Source organism: Chinchilla lanigera, unplaced genomic scaffold, assembly GCF_000276665.1.
Source record: "Chinchilla lanigera isolate Chin_1 unplaced genomic scaffold, ChiLan1.0 scaffold00012, whole genome shotgun sequence".
Classification (NCBI taxonomy): domain Eukaryota; kingdom Metazoa; phylum Chordata; class Mammalia; order Rodentia; family Chinchillidae; genus Chinchilla; species Chinchilla lanigera.
In genome coordinates, this window is record NW_004955413.1 from 30,463,504 (window position 1) to 30,479,451 (window position 15,948).

General features: G+C 62.9%; 1 protein-coding gene across 2 annotated transcripts in view; it reads right to left on the bottom strand.

The window, feature by feature from the left end:
• The window catches only part of Celsr1 (cadherin, EGF LAG seven-pass G-type receptor 1), a gene marked incomplete at its 5' end in the record, with an annotated part of 105,931 nt that overhangs the window by 8,310 nt on the left and 81,673 nt on the right, over positions 1-15,948 (bottom strand). For both annotated transcript variants that reach the window (XM_013511387.1, XM_013511386.1), the window contains 11 exon segments: positions 317-491; positions 4,039-4,239; positions 6,448-6,574; positions 8,457-8,624; positions 9,292-9,475; positions 11,237-11,380; positions 12,457-12,640; positions 13,378-13,587; positions 14,298-14,392; positions 14,961-15,062; positions 15,151-15,334. In XM_013511387.1, coding sequence (XP_013366841.1) covers positions 317-491; positions 4,039-4,239; positions 6,448-6,574; positions 8,457-8,624; positions 9,292-9,475; positions 11,237-11,380; positions 12,457-12,640; positions 13,378-13,587; positions 14,298-14,392; positions 14,961-15,062; positions 15,151-15,334 — 1,774 coding nt within the window.

Sequence of the window (15,948 nt, forward strand, 5' to 3'; positions counted from 1 at the left end):
CCCATCCATCCCCTCATCCACCCACTGGCAGCCATGGAGTTTTGTCAGATGCTGCACACAGAGAACATCTTGGGCTCCCCTCTCAAGGAGCTCACACCTGACCAGAGCCACATCTCTCAAGTGGGCACTGAGAAGCCTCACTTGTGTGTGTCCACAGTGCGCAGGGTCAGAGAAAAGGGACGCAGGTGGCTCTCCCCGCACGTGGAAGCTCTAGTTTCTGGACCAGCAATGATGCATGGAGCCCTAATGAGTAGGGGTCTATTGGAAATCTGTATTTTCACGGCCACCACGGCAGGCGTGCTCTGAGTGTCCTCACCTGTGACAATGGCCGGGATACCCCAGCCCACAACATAGTAGAACCTCATGGGCCCAGCGTCGATGTTGCGCACCTCGGTCAGCATGCGGTAGACGTGCAGGTTCTCCACTAGGGTCCAGGCGAAGGTGCTCATGTAGGTGTAGTGCAGCAGGATGGCAACCACCGTGCAGAGGAACTGTGCAGAGAGAGGCTGGGCTCAGCAGGGCGCCCCTAAGGCTGTAGTCACAGGAGCGAGGGGACAGGGAGCGACTACATTGGCCACCCTGCAACGCCAGGGGATCGAGCTCCTTGGCGCTCCTGTGTGTCACCAGGGTCAGGAGCACTGAGGACTACGGCATCTCAGGATTTCAAGGTGGAACCAAGGACAGAGGGAAGCAGGCACCTGGGGCCCTGCCCAAGGGACACGGCACAGGCAGGGCAGCTCCTTTATTAAGTAGAGCAGCTGGGATATAAGCTGTGTGATGGCTTCAAAAATTTAAGTATCAGCACTTGAAGGTAAAATAGAAAAAACAATAACACTAGAGCTAGACCTGTGCCCACCACCGCTGGCCCCACAGAAGTCCCCACTGCCCAGCGAGTGTGGCAGAGGGAAAGAGGGTCTTCATGCAGTGACCTCACTGTCCAGCAAGTCTAAAGCCCTTAGGTTTTCTGCCGAAATAAGAACAGGGACAGAAGCCTCTGTCCTTAGCTGGTCAGGGCTGTGTGTCTGCGCAGCAGTCAAGAACCGAGAAGAGAAAAACGATGTCTACCGGGTGGCCAAGGGCAGTGTCTCCTCTCGCAGCGGAGGGCACCCTGCCGGCCTGCTGCGGTGGTCAGGAGAGGCCAAGCAGAGGGCAGGGCAAGGAGCACCGGGATGCTGACTCACACATGTCCAGCCTCTGAGGCCTAGCGCAAATCCATCCCTCACGGCCAGGACGAGACCTGGAGACATGGCCTAGAGCAGCCTAGGGCCTTCAGGAGGACTGGCCCGGCCAGGGTCCAGGCCAGGCAGTGGGGAACGGCCTGGGAGGTGTCCATCCGGGGCCAGTGCGAGGCCCAACACTGAAGACTCTCCAGCCCCACAGCCCAGCCCCACCCCAACCACAGGCAGCCTGTCGAGGCCTTGCCCAAAGAAAAGGCCACGCCCACAGCAGGGTCACACCATGACCACACCCCACGCAAAGCCCCACCACTGGCCAGGCGCACACAAGGGCCAACACCCGCCCCACCCCAGTGCTACGCAGCCTCCCACTGTGCTGGTCCAGAGGCCTCAAGTGTTGCATCGCACACCTGAAGACGCAGCGGAGGGCCACCACCCTCACCCCCCCAGGGAAGCATCCTTACTCCGGCACCGGTCAGTGCCCCTGAGGGCAGGTCAGCGCCACAGGCTGGAGGTTGGGGCCACCTCTGCCCTTGTCGTTTTGAGGCCAGGTGCACTCCAGAAATAGCCCCCTGGGGTGGGAGGGAACCGTTTCCCAATCAGTCAGACCCAGGGCCAGCAGGAACCCAAGGGAAGGAGACGCCATCTGATGAATGGCAGAGGATGCGATGCCCTCGGCCCATCCTGGAAGCCAGGTGCGAGGGGCGTGCCTGCCTGGTGACCCTGTTTCCCTAGTGGAAAGTGCAGCCGGCTTGGGAATAGGAGGGTGAGGAGGCTGCGGGTCGCTGCTTTCAGTACACACAGTGAACCCACAGAGCCAGTGCTTGAGAAAGCAAGCACTAGAATGCAACTTTCTCCGCTGGGTGGGTCGCACACACGGACTTCAGCGCCAAGCACACTGGTCTCCCGAGCAGAACAAAGAGCACGAGAAGGCACAGTAAATCACTTCAACCTGCCAGGGCTGGGAGATGGAAAGCCTCGCCCAGAGACAGGACAGAGTTAGGAGGAAACCCACAAAAGCTAGGCACGGCGCCAAGCCCCAGGAGCCCCGCGCGTGGCTTCCTCCTGCGCTGCTGCTCCCCCGTGCGCAGCTGCACCGGGGGGAAAGCGCTCAGCGCTCGGTGCAGGCGGCGAGGAGTCAGCTGCCACGGGCCGGGCCCTCGCACTTCCAGGTGCTGCCTTCCCTCCAGCTGGGCCCCTCCGGCACGCTGCACCCCCACACCACTGAGGCCCTCCCCCGTCCGGTGCCCTCAGACCCTGCAGGTGGAGGGGAGCCTGCCTCGTGGGTGTGGGAGAGGCCCCTCAAGGGTGCCCACACTGCCCAGCACCTGGCCTTGGGGAGCAGCGGCCGGCGGCAGGAGGCTGGACCCTGCTCGTCGGGGGAGCCCCAGGGTGTGTACTCTGTGTGCTAGGCCGCGCTTCCTGCGGCACTGCTGGGAAGCCACCAAGTTCAGCACCCAGCACCTGCGGTGCGTGGCGTGGCCACGGGGGTGTGGGTTCCACTGCTGCCGCACAAAGGAGGACGGGCTCTGCACGTACCACGACCAGCTAGCCAGAAAACCCTCTCTGTCGTTTCTCCTTTTGTGGAGGCAGGCAGCTTCAGGGATCGTGCTCAAGGCCTTCACACTGAGCTAAATCCCCAGCCCTTTTTATTTTGACACCAATTTTGTAAGTTACTGAATTGCCCAGGCTGGGCTCAAACTCTCAATCCTCCGACCTCAGCCTCCTGTACGGTGCTGGGGCTGTACGTGTGCGCCCCTCCATCCGCTTGCCTTTCATTTCCACTTTCCCTAGGGCTGTGTACCCACCACGGGCTGGGTCAGCACGCGAGCTGGGGAGAGTCCCTGCAAGTGCTCTGAGGAGCAAAGGGTACCGGCGGGGCACCCAGGGTGTCTCCACGGCGCTGGACAAGCGCGGGTGGGGCGAGCACTCAGTGCTGTGTGTCGTGACCACAGGCTCCAGGGCACCGGAAACGCCGGGTCCTCCTCAGTGACACCATCCCCAGGGCACAGAGGGTACTGGCTCCAGGCGCTGACTCCCACTTGCTTGTGGAGTTGGTGAATGGCTGCTCATCCCCAAGATGCAGTGCTCAGAGGCTCAAGGAGGCAATCGAGGGTGCCGGAAAGGCGGCCTGACCGTCGCCGTCCAGAACACCCTCAATGGCATTACACGGGTAACGCTACAAGCTTCCAGGACCCCCAGGAGCCCACGCCACAACCCCGCGTTTGATCAGACCAAGTGGAATCCGCCCCGTGCCTCTCCCTCCTCCTCCCCGTCTGCTCCCAGGGAGCTTTCTCCACTCCACCCTCTTCATGAGCCAGCAGCTGCCTCTCTGCACCCAGGCTGCCACTGGCTTCTCACACAACGCTCGTCAGCAAGATGCACCACCATCTTCCGGCCCCTGGCGCCCCCTCGACAGTGCCCGGGGCTCTGGGACCTGACGAAGGACTGTGATTTCCTATGACCTGATCATCCCAGCCTGGCACAGCAGTGCCTGCTACATACCCCAAATGGCAACAGTGGCCATGCCCCCACCCCCACCCCTTGAAAAGCAAGCAAAGCTGGGCACAACGGGGCACGCCTGTAAGACAGCTGCCCTGGAGGCTGAGGCAGGAGGACTCCACATGTGAGGCCTGTGTGGGCCACTTACTGAGACCCTGTCTCAAAATAAAAAAAAAAGAAAACGCTGGGGATGCAGCTTAGCTCCGGAGCAGCTGTGAGCAAGCGTGAGGCCCTGGGTTCAATTCCCAGCACCACACTCGAGAGCTCCTCCGCTGCACCTGTCTCCCAGGAGGGAGAGGACAGGCGGCACACGGTGGCACCCGGGGATGCCGTGGCCAGCAAAGGGGGCGGAGGGCCTCACCGGGTTCTCTGTCTGGCTGATGCCAACCACGAAGACCAGCTGGGAGGAGAAGAGCGCCGCCGTGAGGTTCCTGTGGATGCTGTGCAGGTTGGAGTGCAGCATCCGGGCCAGGCTGAGCAGGACGAAGGCCACCAGCAGGGCCGCCAGGGACAGGGCGATGGCGGCACAGGTGATGATCTTCAGGGGCAGGACCTCCCCGTGCTGCGGGCGGGGTGGACAGAGGCAGGGGAGGGTGAGGCTGGCTCTGCTCTACGGGCCGCTCCTGTGCAACAGAAACCCTGCGGCCGACCATGGGGCGAGCGAGGCGGGGGCACCGGCGCAAAGCAGCGAGTCAGCCGTGAGCTCTGCAGGCAGGGAGCGACGCCTGGCAGCGCTGGGGACACACCATGGCCTCTACTGCCACGGGAAGGGCACACTCTCTGTGACGGATGTCTTGCCGCATTTAAAGAAACCCCATCCATCCACCCTGTTGTCAGGGGATGCTGTCTATCCAAACCCCAAGTTTTCCAAAGGGACCCAGCGCATGCAAAAGGCCCTGCGACAACTGGGCACATGCCTGTAAATCCCAGTACTCAGGAGGCTGAGGCAGGAGGATTGCTGCAAATTTGAGGCCAGCCTGGGCTACATAGGGAGTTCAGGGCCATCCTGAGCTATACAGCGAGATCCTGGGGGATATGGGACAGTATAACACCAGTAGATAATATGTTTGTTTGTTTTTCTGGCACCAGGAATCGAACTCACCACGTTGCACTTGCCAGGCAACTATGCTGCTGAGCTAAACCCCCAACCCCTATTTTTTTTTTGATAATATATTTTAATCAAGCACTTATTACGTGGCAAGGTTGCTCATAAGTGGGTCAAGTCTATTATTGCATATGTTTAGATGGGACCTACAGGAAAGTACTACAGATGAGAAAACTAAAGCTCCTGAGGCTGCACAATTTGCCGGTGGTCACCCACTGGATTGGGGTGACTTGGGATCCTTGTGATGCTTTGTATACGCAGCTGTCCCTGGCAGGAAGTGAATGGAGCCCGGGCAGCTGCTCCCGTCTCCACAGCAGCTCCTGTTAGACCGACCGACTTTCTGTCACTTCCACCACCCATGCCTTTAAGGCAACAAACACATCTTCAACTGCAGTAAAATCTGCGTGAGCTGTGCCGCATGAGATGCACCACAAAAGCTGTTTCTGGGGCCCACTCGGAGGTAAAAGATTCACGCTGGAAGCCGCTTCCTGGGGCTTTGCGAGGTGTCACCCCTGTGCAGGACCCTGAGGTTTGGGCAGCCATGGCATCTGGGCACAAGCTCTGCTGCCTGTGGGGTAAGAAGCGTGAGCCAGAAGCTATGTCCGTGGGGTCCTAGCAAACCAGGGCTGGGGAGGGCTGAGCAGGCTCAGGCCCCGATCTGCTCCTCCTGGGGCTCCCCTAAGGGCCCGGGGTCTCTGGGAGCCTGCCTGGGGGCTCTTGAGTCCTGAGGCTCTGAGGCGCAGGTCTGGGAGCCTGGAGACCCCGGGTTCGTTTCTGCTTCTCCAGCGCCCCCTCCAGGGCGCCTGGACTTGCCCTGTGCCGGCCGAGACCACTGATGACTCAGGCCCCGCAGGGCCACCCGCACGGGAGGCCGGCCAGGGCAGCGCCTGTGCGGCGCGGAAGGCTGCTCTCGCTCCAGTCTGAAGGTGACGCACGCGTCCAGAGTGCGCAGCCACCCGGCCTGGGGAGGCGGCAGGCGGGCACCCTGGGCTGGCTCAGTCCCACGCTCTGCCTCCACAGCAGGGTCCGGTCCTGGCCCCCAGCCCAGGCCCCTTCAACAGATTCCCGCAATCTCTGTGGCCACACACTTCCCCAGGCTGCTTGAGGTGCCAGAGGTTAAACGTGATCCACCCCGTCGCTGGGGGGCCCTGACCCTTGTGTCCTCAGGGCCACTGCTGGACATGCCAGTGTCTACCAGACAGACGGCCAGGGACCCTGTGCTGAGGGCGTAACATTCCAGGAGCTCTGGGTTTGAGGCCAGGGTCTGCTGCCTCAGATTTAATGTGCAGCCCAGGCTCTTAGAAAACCCTTACAGCTGGGTGTGGCGTCTCACGCACTCTGGGAGGCTGAGGCAGGAGGACTGCAAGTCCCAGTCTAGCCTGGCAACATAGTGACTTCGTGAGACCCTGCCTGAAAAAAAAAAAAGAAATTAAGAAGGGCCTGGGGATGTAAGAAGGCCTTGGGTTCAATCCGCAGTACTGTACTGAAAACAAAAAACAAAACCCCACCTTTTAAAGGGGTTTTGTCAGGGACAGCCTTACAGACTCCTGGAATACGGTTTTTAGGCCTTGCGCTTGGTTTGCTCAAGGGTAGGAAGAATGATGCTTAATTCCAGCAGGCACAGGGCTCGAGCAGCCCCCAAGCAGGCGGCCGTGGGATGCCCACCTCGCGCCTCGAGATGTCCATGAGCACCGCGCAGCTGGTCACGTGGCTGCACTGGCAGGTGACGTGGGTCCGGTTCCGGGACACAAGCTCGCAGCCCTTGGCTGACCACCCTCCGGCCCCTGCGATGCTGTGGAGAAAAGGAGCGGGCTTGAGACGGTTCCCCCTGAGGGGACACCAGGGGGCTGTGCTCGCTGGCCCTGGGGTCTCTGAGGCCACCCTGGCCCGCTGGACCCTGACCGAAGGGACGGAATCACAGCACGCAGCCACCTGGCACCGAGCCTGGGCCTTGGGCTGCCTCTGTGCGCCCGCACCGAAGCCCAGGCCGCTATCACTGGTCCCCTGGATGCAGCCCCGGGGCCTGGCGCCAGGCAGACACGTCCTCCCGCCGGCACCTCGGAGGCTCCCTGCAGCCCAAGCATCAGCCGTGGCCACACGGCCGCTTTGTTCCCAGCCTGCGGTGAGCCTCGGCACCCTCAGAAGTAACACCTCACCTCCCGCACTCACTTTCATCTTCGGATTGCCCAACGTTCTGTGGGAGCTGCCCGGAAGCCAGGGCTCAATTATGACTCCCAAGTCGCAAAGGGGAGCCCCAAATAACAAGTGTTACGAGGCCCTGCCCTCCTGACTCTGGGAAAGTCACATAACCCCTGTGATCCTCGCTTTACTCATCTGCAAATTGGGATGTGACGGTTAACACGTTTTCCAAGAGTGTCAGATCTCGGATAATGGGGTGACATTAAGCAGAGGGTGGATCACAGGGTCAGAGCTAATCGCCTGGATTCAAAAAAGTGACTGCGGACACCAGCCGTGCCCGGGGGCCGCCAGGGCCGGCGTGCCTGACGCCCACGCCTCCCGCCCGGTGAAAGGGCTTCCTTCACTCTCTCCTTTGTAGGCCCGGTGGCTATTATGCTGCAGACACTGCCTGGCCGCTTGTTAACAGCATCCGGCCCATGCAGGGGCACAGGAAGAGACACGTGCCCGGGCAGGCACCTGCTTGCCAGGCTGGGCCGCCCCTGCATCCCACTCCCTAGCCAGCCCCTCTGTCCAGGGGGCCACAACGTGGCCCAGCTCAAGAGTGGGGAGTGGCGGGCTCGGGCTGATCCCTGAGCCCTGGGTGTTTCCCCCGTCCTGGGCACTGCCCAGTGAAGAGTTAGTGCTACTTGGCGCGTGAGGCCGTGTGCCAGGCCCTGCATGGGATGGTTCCCACGCCTGCCCAGCTCCACCCAGTGTTCTCCAGTCGGGCAGAGGAAAGGCAAGCTCCTGGCAAAGCCGGTGGCCACTCGGGCAAACCCTGCAGCTACAAAGCCAACACGAAGGCGAGGACCCCGCTGCCCACACAGGCCCCCGAAGCCGGCCTTGGAGGGGCACAGGTGGAAACCCCGGGGCCGAGTCCCTTCACACACACCGGCTCTTCACCCCGAGGCTGCTGGCGTGGTGCGGCTGTGCCCTGCATCACCCCTGCCACTCGCTTCAGGGGCTGGCCGCTTCTGAACCAGGCCAACAGCGCCTGCTGGGACAGGGGCTTCCCGGGCTATGGGGCAGGGGACCCAGCACTGCGGCCGTGCTCTGGTTGGTCTCCGCCTGGGTCAAGGGTCCTGTCTGTGAGTTCCCGGAACCCGGCCTCTGGATCCCGCTTCCTGTGTGTCCCAGCCAGCCTGACTCCTCTGCAGGGATCAGGCACTCGCGTCCGCTGCAGCAAGGGCTCCGGCACTATGTCTGTGTGCACATGTCATGTGTGCATGCCTACGCGTACAGCCATGTTGATGCCTGTGCATGCAGCTGCCTGTGTCTCCAGGGGAGCCTCTGACGCCCTCAGAGGCAGAGTAGGGGGAGAGGCCGCCTGCCAAGTGAGGGGCTGGGTGGGCGGCAGCAGACCAGCACAGACTCGTGTATGGGACACTGAGCCCAGGACCTGAGGTGCTCTGCCCTCCACACGGCCCTCAGGGGGAAGTGCAGGGCTCCCCGGCAGGCAGGCGCACCCCGCGCCCAGCTCCTGGGGCCGCACTTACTCCAGCGAGTGGTTCCAGAACACGCAGACAGGCTTGCTCCGCTCCTCTGTCTCCAGCAGGGCGAACTCCACCAGCACCGGCCGCTCCAGAGAGCCGGGGAGCGGGGCCCCCTCGCTGTGCACCACGGCGCTCACCACTGGCGTGTTAATGACGGGCCGGCTGGGCAGCCTGCGGCGGGGAGGCATGACACGGGCAAGAGTGAGTTTAGATGCCACGCGGACAGGGGCCACACCAGCAACCCACTCATGGCCTCTGCTCCCCGGCAGCCTGGGCCCCGGCAGCCACGCCTCAGAGCACAGCCGGCCCTGCCACCTCGGGGCCAGAAGGTGGCTTTAGAGACTTAATGGAGACAGAAGGCTGGAAGACGCTGGAGACCCCATCAGCCCGGGCACACAGCTGCGGGGGCTCGGGGGATGTGTGTGAGACGTCACAGAAACGATCACTGAACCAGTCACCCCGTCACCGGGGTAACCAAGTAAGAAGGCGGCAGAGGCCACACAGAGAGGCTCTGTGGGCTACATCTTGTCCCTGCGATGGGCACACGGCGCCAGGCACAGGTGCCATTGGGGAGGACCCATGACAGCCCTGGGGCAGGGCGCAAGGGGCAGCAAGGGACGGTGCTCGGAAGCATAAGGGGGAGCAGGCCTTGGGGACTCCTGGGGTGAGCCAAGGCACCGACAGGCAGACCAGGCCCCAAGGGCAAGGTCTCTGCTCTTGACGGGGTGCAGATGCAGAGCTACTGTGAAGATGGCTGCGACCAGGGCCCAATCCCTGGAAGCCCCAGGACCCTTCGGATGGGCCCCACCTGCCCCGAGCTCTCGGCACCCAGCCTTACCGGAGGCTGCGGCGGTCAGGGTCATAGTGCTCAGGCAGGAGCTGGCCCAGGGTCCGGTACACGATGACCAAGGCGACTGCGAACTGACCGGGGTCGTCCGGGTGTCTCCTGCGCCTGCCCACTGGGGGCCCAGTCTCAGCCCCAGGCGACGAGCGCGCGGTCTGTGTGGCCCTTCGGAGGCCGTCTGCAACCGGAGCACAGGGCTGAGCCTGGGCGAGGAGTGGCCGCGCCCCCACCCGATGGCTTTCAACTCGCGCTAGTGCATCCTACAATCACGGTGTCTGGCGGCAAGCAGGATGGCGGCTCCTCACGGAGCGGCACACAGAATCACCAGCCACTCCCGCAACTCCTTTCAGGTCTGTCCTCAAAGAACTAGAAACCAGAGACTCGAAGAGGTATCTGCACACACGTGCACACCCAGAAGGAGGAAGCAGGCACGCACCCACGACAGGTGAGTGCAGAGAAAGCGTGCCCACCCTCACCATGGATAGTATTCCTCCTCGAAAAGGAAGGGAATTTGACACCTGCCACCAGGCGGGGGGACCGCAAGGGTGCCACTCCACGAAATACGCCAATCGCAAACTGACAAATACTGCGGTCCCACTTCTGTGGGGGACCCGGAGGGGCGAGCAGAGAGCAAGGATGGCGGCTGCCAGGAGCGGGGCGGGAGGACAGGATGTGCAGGATGAAAGGCTCTGCAAGTGGAGGGGAACCAGCAGGGATTCGCTTCAGTGAATGCCACAGCGCCGATGATGAAGTTCGAATAAGTGCATTTTATCACAGACCTCAAATGAAGGCAGCAGCCCCTCCCAGCCACCTCTGCGTCCTCAACCACGGCTACACCAGGCAGCTGGGAGGGCGGGGGACGCATCTCAGGGCCTGGGCCTCTGCTTTCACCGAACACAAACAGGGCCTGCTTTCAGGTCACGTGGAGTGCCGAGTGTGTTTTAGGGTGTGCAGGTCAGAAGGGCTCCCCGCTAAGACTGTAGGGGCAGGAGAGGGGCGGAGCCCAGGTCCAACGCTGACCTTCTGGCTCCCAAGTTAGGGAGCTGGGGTGATGGGGAGGGGCGGGCAGGCTGCCCTGACGATACTGCATGTCCTAGGTCAGTGTGAGGTGGGACAGGGTCCTCCTCTGCCCCTCGATGACAGGATGTCCCACAGCTCCGGAGAGCAGCTAATCCACACTGCACCTCCCCGGTGGTGACACAGTGCCACTGTGCACATTACATAACACACCAAATAGTTGCCACCCCCACCATGGAGGAGGTCAGAGGCGGCTGTCCTCGGAGGACACAGACAGCAAGCTCCTCCTGGGGGCTCAAAGACAGGGCAGACAGCCGGGGCCTCCAGACGCGGACGTGTGACCGGGCCAGAGACAGGGCCCTCTTCAGGGAATGATGGAAGGGACATACGGATAAAGAAGGTGCACGCATACACACACACACACAGCACACGTGCATATGTGCACACACAAAAGAAAGAGCCCTCTTCTAGGAAAAGGCGGGAAGAACAGACTCAGGCACACAAATGGCTCCACACGCACAGCCCCTCGTGTGAGCTCTGAGCAAAGCACACACACGGCGTGGAGAACACCCACCCACCCGCAATCCAGTCCGTCCAGAAGACGGGTGAGCCTCAAGCTTGGCCCTGCGGAGGGAGACCCTCCAGTCACTGCAAGCCTTGCGCACCCGACAAGACTTAGTGACTGGAGATGCTGCAGATGCGCAGTGGCCCCCAAGCAGCACTGCGACAAAGCGCCGGACACCTTGCGAGGCCCCTAACTGCAAGCTGGTAAGGTAGTGGTGCCCCTGGCCGCTGCGACCGTCTGCGGGGGACCCCGTGCTGGTGGCTTTGCTCAGCCTCGACTCATCCTGCCCTGCTGCTGGGACCCTGGGCCACGGGCCCTGCCTCCTGGATGGGTAGCAAGGCTTCCTAGGAGATTCACCTTTTTTCTCCGGTGGTTTGAAGACGTCAGCGGGGAAGGACACGGAGGACTCCAGCTCCCTGGGGAACTCGTCCTGAATGTCCTCGAAGCGCGGCACCCTGGCGCCCGTGAAGTTGAACTTGTCGAAGATGTCTACTGCGAGAACTGGGGACACAGGCCCTTGAATCGCACACAGCCACGGAGTTCCAAAGTGCCCGTGGCTGTCCTTCTACATGACTGGCTGCCTAAGAGAATCCACTCGTATCTGTGTCCCTTAAGGGTGACACTCAGAACACCTGGGGTGACCTGGGAGGGGCAGCTGTTTGACAGTTTAAGACTGGACCTGGGACTCCAGTCCCTGGCAGGTAAGATTGGTGGGGCAAGCCTGGCCAGTGGCATGACCGTGAGCGGGCACACTCCTCTAATGCCGCCACGGGGACTGTGTCGTGTCCCCGAAACCCCTCCAGGTGGCAGAGGCAACTGTCACAGAGGTGCTGGAACTTGGGAACTGTAACCCTGAGCTGGCCAGCGGTACAGGCCAGCGCCGCGCTCGCCTTCTCCTCATGCCGTGGGGATAGCAGTCCCACCTGCCTGGGCCAGGGGACCTGCCAGTCATCCTGTTCAACCTAACACTTCTATGAGCAGGGCTCCCGTGCGCAGGCGAAACGCCCGGTGTCAGGGACACAGCCCAGCTGCGGCGCCCTCTGCGGGTACTGGCAGGGCGGTGCCACCCCCGAGGACCTGGGGGCTTTGTGCCTGTCTTGTCGGGATGGGGATGGGCCAGAGCTGCCATTCTGGTGCTTCCTCTGCCTGCAGGGCCCTGACCTAGTGGCCCTCGATCCCGGGTGGCGAGTCCTGCACTTCGGGGGACATGGCCCCGGGTCAGGCTCTGCACCTGCCCTGCGGTGAGGGATGCCCATCTTTCCCCATTGTCTAGGCACTGGCTGGTGGTGACCGTGCACCTGCCCTTACCATGTCCCACCCATGTCTGTGACCCTGGGGGGCTCTGCGCACCCCCAGCATCCAAGCCTCAGCAGGGTCTCCACGCCAGACCCCAAAAACCAAGTGCAGAGCCTCTGCTGCCCCCGGCCTGGGACGACTGTGCGTGACCACAGAGCATCCTCCCGAGGGCCACGGCCACGGCTGCTTCTGTCACTGCACAGACAGGGTGGAGGCCAGGGCCGAGGGCTCACTCCCTAGGTCTGGCCCAGCTGACCCAGCCCGCCCTCGGGGGCCCGTACTCATGTTGGCAGTGACGAGGACGAAGGGCCGCAGGTAGGTCCTCCGCAGGTTGCGCGCCACGTTGCTGAAGTAGGCCTCAAAGCGCCTCAGCAGCTGCGCCGCGCCAGCCTCACTGCGCTGGATCTGCTCCCACGCGGCCCTGGTGTCTGGGGCCAGGAGGGCGCTGCCCGTGTGGACGACATCCTGGTCAGACAGACAGACAGCGAGTGCTCAGCCTCATGCCCGTGGAGACCTGGCCACGCGTGGACACACCTGGTTTCCACAAAGCTGTCCGTGGCCAGGACAGAGAAGCCACGGGAGTGATTCAGCCTCCGCGGCCAGCAGTCAGGAGGGAGCCCTGCTGGGGTGTCACAGCAAGTGCACCCCACACGCTAAGAGGACGCTGGCAGAGATGCATCTGTCACACGGGAGCCCGGAGCTCCTCTGGGGAAAGCAGGTGACACGAGGGCCACAGGTGCAGCAGCACAAGGGAGTGTGGCACGACTGCCCTCGGACACGCGGTCAGCGACCTGGCGCGACACTGCACCTGTACATCGAGGCGGCTTGGGGTACAGGGGACACAACGAGAGGCAGATGGGATGCAGGACAGGGGTCTGTCCAGGAGCTCGCCGCTGGCCCTGCCATGTACAGGCTGTGCCCCCAGACAGCCTCTAGTGCTCAGGGCCTCGCCTTCCTTTCCTGTCTGGGAACGGGACACACTGTGGAAGGTGTGGAGGACGGCATGGCCGAGTCACGTGGGCCACGTACTACCCTTGCGAGTGCTAAGTGGTCCCCAGTGTCAGTGGCCATCGCTGTCACCATCTTGCCTGTGACGGCGCCTTCCCCGCCCTGCGTGGAGCACACCAGCGTCCGCCTCAGCCCAGAAGCATGCCAGCACCACCTCGAGGGGGCACACGGGGGCTCCAGCCGCCATCCCCTACCTCGTGGAAGTCGGCGTCGCGCGTGGCCGCCAGGTCGAAGCCCTGCTGGTGGCTCTCGTGCTGCAGGACGCGGGCCAGCAGCTGGTAGGCCGTGCGCACGTCGTTCCCGAAGAGCACGCCACCCAGCCGCGTGGCGTTGCGCAGGGCCTTGGCCAGCCGCAGGGCCTGGTCGCCATCCATCCGCGACTCATTGCGGGCCAGCTTCTCATTCTGGAATGGGAGGAGCAACCTTGGGGTCTGCACACTCACTTTGCTGCCCTCCGCCACTCCTGTTAGTCAGACTCCTGACTTCCCTGTGGAAGCTTCCTCCAGGGAGGAACTCTGAAACCCCAAGTGCAGGAAAGGCTGGGGCTGGGAACGGGGGGAGGGGTTGAGGGGAGGCGGGAATGCTGGGAAAGATACGCAGACAGCAAAAGGACAAAACAGGACGGAGAAGGCAAGACCCAGCTGGGTGCCACGGCGCACGCTAGAATCCCCACCCTCAGGGCTGAGGCGGGAGGATGGAAGTCTGAGTCCCACCTGGGCAACTTAGGGAGACCCTGTCTCAACATGGAAATTTTTAAAAGGGGTGGGGATGCAGCGCAAAGACCTGGACTTAATCCCCAAGATCTCTCTCTCTCTCTCTCTCTCTCTCTCTCACACACACACACACACACACACACACACACACACACGCCCATACCCAGTTCGGCAGCCAGGGAGATGAACCTGGTCCTGCCTGCAGTCTGCACAACACCCCAGCACCCCTACACCCTCACACACGTGGTGAGCACACACACACGAGGTGGACACATGCACACACACGGGTGGATGCACAAGGTGGATACACGGTGGGCACACACACACACTGTGGACACACTGCCCCCACACTGTGTACACTCATGCACACACCCCACACACAGCCCCAGGCTCCAGCCTACCGTGACTTTGAGGCCAACGAAGGAGCCGCTGGTGCAGTTGAAGAGGTCCGGGGGCAGCCAGCCCTTCTCCCCGCTGCAGTGCCGAATGGCGTTTCCTGGGGAGGGAACGAGTGTGCGCGCAGAACTGAAACCCAACTGCTGATGCGTGCCCGCCTGGGGCCCACCTGGTGCCCGCCTGAGTGCGCCCGAAGCCCAGGGCTGAGCAGGGTGAGGATCCGGCAGATCCCTGGCCGAGACTGACACCTGCTCCCTGTGCCCACACCCAGGGCTGCTCTGACCTTTGCCGCCGACGCCCCGCAACCACGAGCAGACGCATAGGCACAGCTGGGAGCAAAGCAGCCCGCCAGGCTGGGGCAGGGGGACGAGTCGGCAGGCACCCCTCCTCAGTGTGGACACCAGAACCACCCCACATCACACGGACACCGCGACACTGAACAGTGAGGGGACCCGTCCGGGTCCCCGGGCAGGGAGCCGACTCGCCCTCCGCGCACCCAGCTGGGGTGACAGCAGGGTGCACCCCACCACGCGCAGCCTCACTGTCCCCTCCCGCGAGCTTATCGTTCCCACTAAGGACACAGGACGCAAGGAGAGCGCCCGCCAGCTTCCTGACGGGCCTGTGAGGCCCGGGTGCCCGGCCTGTGGTGCCACGGCCATGGGACTTACCCACGGATCCCTTGGGGCACGGCACCGCTGCCGGCTGCCCGAACTTGGTCTGCGGCCACCAGATGCCAGCCTCAAACGCTCGAGGACATCCGTTGTAGATCACTGGGTGCAGAGGACGGAACGCGCTCAGCCCAGCAGCTCCGAGTGAGGTCGGGCCCTTCTCCCGCAGGAGCCCTCCCAGACCACAGACCTTCACAGCCAAGCGAGGTGACCTCAGCAAAAGGGTTGTCACAGCGGTTGCACTGGCGGCCGATAACGCCGGGCTTGCACGCGCACTGCCCGGTGTCCGTGTCACACGCGCGGCTGTGGGCACCGTGGGGGAAGCAGTCGCAGGGCAGGCAGGCGTCCTGGGCAGGGGGCTTGTAGTAGTTCTCCTACAGGGCCAGAGGCAGCGTGGTGACCTCAGATGCCCTGGCCTGGGAGACGCGTGCTAAGGACACCCAGGGCCCCCCAGGGTGCCCGGCAGAGAGCCGCCAGCCTGATCTCCGTGCCGCTCCTCACCGCCCCTCCCATGTCCCCTGCCTCCTGGGCCACTTCCCGGCCCCTGTAGAGCAGGACCAAGAGGAGCAGCCCGGAAGGACCTCGTTTCTTAGCAAAGCTACCCGAGACAGCTGCAGGTCATCCTAAGAGGGCTCAGAGACCCATCCCAGAGCAGACGGAGGGGAAGGTCAGCCCTGGAGTCTTTTCTTAAAAGGAATTATGAGAAATCAGCATCATGGGGCAGCTGGGTGGTCCAGAGCACCGGCCTCAGGCTTAGAGTCCTGGGCCTGGCCCAGCACTGGCCCAAGTGGCCCCTTGAGTTGGGATGGGCTGTGACAGGCAGACTCGTGGGCCAGCCCCCAGGACCCGGCGGCAGGCAGGGAGCGGGGGCCATTGATGTGCGAGGTTCCGGCAAGCAGGGGCCTGTGCCCAGGCAGTCGGCCCCAGGGGCGCAGCGGGTGGCAGTGACCTCACAGCTCCGCCCTGCACTGTCTGTATCTCTATGTTC